Consider the following 5502-nt stretch of genomic DNA (forward strand, 5'->3'; position numbering starts at 1 on the left):
ATTTGGAACCAGATAAATCTAGAATATTATTTCATAATCAGGTGCAGTATATTGAAAATGATCAAATATCAACTATAATGACATTAATTACACCAACATATTGATTATTATGGCACAACGTTTGTTACTGTGTAATGTGTTAGTCTCGTTGGTGTTGACTCAGTGGTGTGGCGAACGGTAATTTCACAGGCCATGGCCTGTGACATTTTTCTTAAATAGAAGGGTGGGTGGTAGCCAGTGGGTCCCCTAGTAAATGTAATATGATATTCTCAATAGGTAGTCAATAACAATCTGAAATATAATTATTTATATTATATTAATACGTTATTATACATAAATACTTGGGATATTTGTAACTTGCCTCTGGAAAATATTTAGTTCGCCACACCAGTGGGTGTTGTTATAATTGTTATAATGTCATTACTCATTGGTCCATTATTAATGTTAATAATTTTATTACTGATTCAAATTCAATTTAAAACTAATTTTCAGGATATGATACTACTCAATCTTAAGAACTGCATTACTAAGTATTATTATAATGATAAAGTAGAGAATGATCAGTCTAATATTAATGAAGCCCTTGTACATCCAAATAATAAAAGAAAAATACCTTGTGATTCAGAAGAATTCCAAATAAAAAAATCTCCAATCTTAATGTCTCCGGCTAATGATTCTTTTATCCCGAATGCAGAATCGACTAAAATTATTAACAATGAATCGTTTAACTCTGTATCAAATAATGACGAGCATACACAAATTGTTAAGGAATTAAGCTTAGAAGATATTGATTTTGAAGAGCCATTTATATCAAAGAAAAATAAAAGTGACAATAAATGTTTAGAAAATGACAATGTGGAAAGTACCGATGATATTTCAGAGTATCGTAAAAAGTTATTGAATATTGGAAGCACTTCTTCTATTCAATCTGATGACACAAATGTTAAAAATTTTAATACTGAAGATATATCAATTTCTCAATGGAGTAAAGGTGATGTAGTTCTGAATGGAAAACCATTAGAGGTACTATTATTTATATTTATATATTTTATTGTCTTGGAAGTATAACAAAAATAATTTCTAGAGTGGAGTTGTGTTAAAATCTGATTTATTGCTTGAAACCTTAGACAAAAACAACATGCCAAAAATGAATACAGAAACTGAAATTCCTCATTCTCAAATTGGTATTAAATATTAATATTTTTCATTATTTGTATTTTAAACATTAATTTAACTGTGTTTAGCATGTTACTGATTTATAATATTTGTTACTTGAAAAAATACAAATGTTTTTCAGTACCCCATAAGGATGAAAATATTATAATGAAAAATTATAATCCAGTGCATATAAATGATGAATCCTCAGAAAATATTTCAGTAAATTCATCAAATAGCAGTGTGAAACAATTAAAACTTGAACAACTTTTTCGTACAGTTTCTGTTCCTGATGAGCAAGTTCCTGGTCTTAATCATTTAGTAAATCGTCCACAGTCATGGGTGCCTCAACCTAGATCAAAGAGACCAACAAGAGGTATTTTATTTATTTCCATTTCTGTGTTTTGCAAGAGTTGGTTAGAACTTAGAATATATTTCAATTACAAAATATAAATTAATTTATTCATGTTTATTCTTTTGATAAATGGGAATAGGTTTTTAAATTAAAATGTAATACTACATAATATGTCTTAACCAATTATTATACTTTTTAAATTATTGTAACCAATTTGTGCATTGAACAGAAATATTAAAAGTTTGAACACCTGAAAACCATATAACACATTTAAATTTTAAATAAAAAAAATAATTTAATTTAATTTATGTTCACATTAATAAAAGTATACAAATTTAACTATTGTTAAACAAAATTAAAATTATGAAGTCAGTTAATATATACTAATACATTATAGATATTCCTGAAGAAGATCTTAGTGACACTATTCGTAGTGTAAGCAGTCAAATGGGAAACAAAGAGATGTCAGGATTTACACTGTTTGCCAGGGAAATGAGAATTAAAAGTATTAATATTTACACTAGCTTAAATTTAATATTTGAATACAAAATTATGAATTAAATTTATTTTCTTTAATTTAGTTATTCAAGAAAATCCAGGAATAGAATTTACAAAAGTTAGCAAAGAACTCGCAAGATTATGGGGTGGTTTGAGCGAAGATGAAAAATTAAGGTATAAAAAATTGTCAAATGAACAGAAAAAAGTTATAATATCCAAAACAAATGATGTACTGTTACCAAAAAAATCATTTCAATCTATCTCTAAAAATCTTGAAAGGCATTCTACCCAAATTAACGTAGAATTATCTGAGATCAAAAGAAATATTTTGAAGAAACCAACAATGATGTAAGTGTTAAAATTAATTTTGTTAAATAATCGAATAGATGAGAATTAAATACTAACCTTCAAATAAACTTTTTGAATAAATCAAATATAAAATATTATATCTACCATATTTATATGTATATTGTATATTTTATATATATATGGTTATCTACTTAGTTACTTATATAGGTAATAACATTAACATTTATTTTTTAAATAGTTCATCAGAATTTATGCTTATTGGTCAAATAGAGGACAACATTTGGCTTTGTTGCGTGCGTAATGAAATACAAGTTCTAAATATTTGTCGTCTTCAAGAAGCTGTAATTTTTTTCCAGAAATTGGCTGATAGTGAAATACCACTTAAAATGTTGGACCAATCAATTATAACAAGCAAAAAGTAATTATAACTTTTCTACTTTGTTTATTTCTCTTTAAAATGTACATTGTAGGAAGATTAAATATAGATAAAAAAAACTACCAAAGTGCTACTCCTACGCACACAGAGCGTCATTGATTTTTTAGTCACTGCCAAATACAGATTCCTATTTTCTATGTTAGTTATTAAAAATGCTTGGCTCTTTAGTGCGTCTGTACCATGGTTAGGAACTTAGGTTAAGTTAGTTATAGATAACTCAGTCCTAAGATGGTTCTTATTTAGTTCATTGGTGACTGAAGAGTTTTTAGTGAAACATTGTATATATGTATTAAACTATAATATTATGTATGATAATGTTTTATGGATTGATTCCAAAAAGTGAAATTTATGATTCTAATTAAAATTTTGAATGTCTGTAGATATTTGGGAGAAAAAAATTATCGCTTTCTAATGGATCTGGATACTTCATATGAACCATCAGCTGATAAATATACTATAACAGATAAAAGAATAGTGAAGAATGGTTTTAACATTGTTATTGTATTTAATGGTATGTTATGGTTTATTGTCAAAATATAATATGATCATAAAATGTAATTAAAATTCTTACAGATGATTCTGAAAATCCTGATATAAACATCACAGATGTGGCCCTTCATATATCAACATATGGTGTTGAGGAACTCAAACAACTTTTAGAATTGATGCAATTGGAAAAAGAAAATAATCTACATTGTTGTCGTCCATTGAAAGTGGTCAACTATCTCCGGGTATTTTCTCGTTTATTTTTTAGAATAATAACATTGAAAAAATTAACTTATTTTGATTTATTTGTTAAATTTAGAGTGAAACAGTGAGACATTGCAAGACAACCGGTCTCCCTAAAACGAAGGACGAAATAAATAATCTATTGGAGTATTGGTTTCAAAATGAAAAGTTTTTCTCGCATAATACTTGCATTCACTACAAAAAAGTTTTTTCATCAATACACTGTATTAATGAGAAATCAAGAACATAAAAATATTCATTATCATAATTCTTGGTGTAGTTCAAGTATAAAGTGTGTTGTCAACCTATTGCTTCTAATACTAACCACATCAAATTTTTTTTTTTAATTTTAAATGAATGTTTTAATTGAATAATTATTAAGTATGTTGTATAGTGTTTTTAGAATAAATAAATAAACATGAACATTAAATATTTTATACAAGAAAAAAAATGAGAATTTATTATTATTTATTATTAACTAAGAATTAAGTACTTACTACATTTCCACAGTTCAGAATACGATTAGATTTACGTTGGTGTGCATTTGTTGGTACAAAAACTGGGTTTAAGGGGTCGGCAATGTTATCGTGTCCAAATACTAAAAAAGTAAAAATATGATAGTAACTGTCAACCCAAGGATAATGAGTATTGAATATATACTATAATTCTTGATTTTTTTACACCAAAATATGTTAATATATCAATAATAAATGTTGCATATGAAGTACAATGCGCGGTATTGTAAAAGAAAGAGTCTGATATTCTGATGATGCTAGAAAATAATAAAAAAAATAAAGATTATAAGTATAATATGTATTAAAAATAATATAGTTTTATTACTTAAAAAATAACTTCTAAGCCTTCTCGTTTGATTAAAAACAAAAACATGATGAAATTGTGTGGCTCCTCAACTTGGACGTACTTTGGAGGCTCCTCCCTTTTGCCCACATAATGTAAATGCAACTGGCCATAACTCAATAAATTGAAATTTTAGAGCGTTTTCAAATGCTGATATATTATGACTATATTTCTATTTATTGTATGGGGATTTCTTTCTCAAAATATTCGCCAATATACGCCAACACTATTAATACCATTAGGTATTAACCGCGATAGTCGGCGATACCGTTACTTTTTTTTCTGTTGTCTAAATTTTAGTATCTTTATCTTTCAGAAGCTTCTCTCAGAGTTAGAACCATCGTTTCTCTTTGCACTAATGTTGCCATGTTGGCCTAAAATTGTAGCTCCAAATTCTATATGTTTAATAACAATGCTCGAGTGAGGTGAGCACAGTGGGTTTATGATAATTTATTAGGCCACAGATTTTAATATAAATACATAATTGTATTTGAATGTTTTCAAGTTATTTTGTGCCTAGTTAAATATTTATATAATGCTCAATTTTTTTAACCAAGGATTAAAAAATTTAAAACAATGTTTCTCATAATAAGTATTTAATAATGTACCTAACCAAAATCCTTAAAAGATTTATTATCACAGTTTTTTATAATAGACATTTTAAGCTGAATTTTTCAAATTAGATATTTAAACGATGAATAACGATGTTCGTATTATTTTGTTGTAATTCAAAAACGTTATTCATGGGGAATTAAAAAATTTTAAATGTTACTATTTCATGCAATGGCATTTTTAAAATATTTTGATTGATTACGAATTTTAAGCTATTACGTATTTATACCGTGGTCCAAGAACCTACTCACATTGTTCTACACACTGTTCTAGGAGGTCGTATCGACTCAAAAAATTAACAATAATATAAAATGATTAAAATATAGACTATTATCATAATTAAGGGGCATCGCTACTCAGGAGCGTATTTTCGGGGACGGATATGTGGACAAATCTGCCCCCATGGTTCATTAAATACGTGTCTATTATAGTATTATTATATTATAATTATTACATCGTAATCTGTAAGCTAAAATTCTCGTCATCCGCCCCCTACAAAAAATACTAAATACGCCACTGTCGCTACTGCCGTCAACTTTAACTGAAAAGA

At 27.2% G+C, this 5502-nt stretch overlaps 1 protein-coding gene across 1 annotated transcript in view; it reads left to right on the forward strand.

The window, feature by feature from the left end:
• The window catches only part of LOC103309202 (PMS1 protein homolog 1), a 6057-nt gene extending 2124 nt beyond the window's left edge, over positions 1 to 3933 (forward strand). The window contains exons 7-16 of the mRNA XM_008184059.3: positions 1 to 41; positions 493 to 1023; positions 1085 to 1184; positions 1298 to 1531; positions 1908 to 2015; positions 2092 to 2356; positions 2556 to 2735; positions 3134 to 3264; positions 3327 to 3484; positions 3559 to 3933. Coding sequence (XP_008182281.2) covers positions 1 to 41; positions 493 to 1023; positions 1085 to 1184; positions 1298 to 1531; positions 1908 to 2015; positions 2092 to 2356; positions 2556 to 2735; positions 3134 to 3264; positions 3327 to 3484; positions 3559 to 3732 — 1922 coding nt within the window. The 3' untranslated portion in view covers positions 3733 to 3933. The remainder of the gene's footprint in view (positions 42 to 492; positions 1024 to 1084; positions 1185 to 1297; positions 1532 to 1907; positions 2016 to 2091; positions 2357 to 2555; positions 2736 to 3133; positions 3265 to 3326; positions 3485 to 3558) is intronic.
• Positions 3934 to 5502: the final 1569 nt, after the last annotated feature.

This window comes from Acyrthosiphon pisum, chromosome A1 (genome assembly GCF_005508785.2).
Source record: "Acyrthosiphon pisum isolate AL4f chromosome A1, pea_aphid_22Mar2018_4r6ur, whole genome shotgun sequence".
Taxonomy (NCBI): Eukaryota; Metazoa; Arthropoda; class Insecta; order Hemiptera; family Aphididae; genus Acyrthosiphon; species Acyrthosiphon pisum.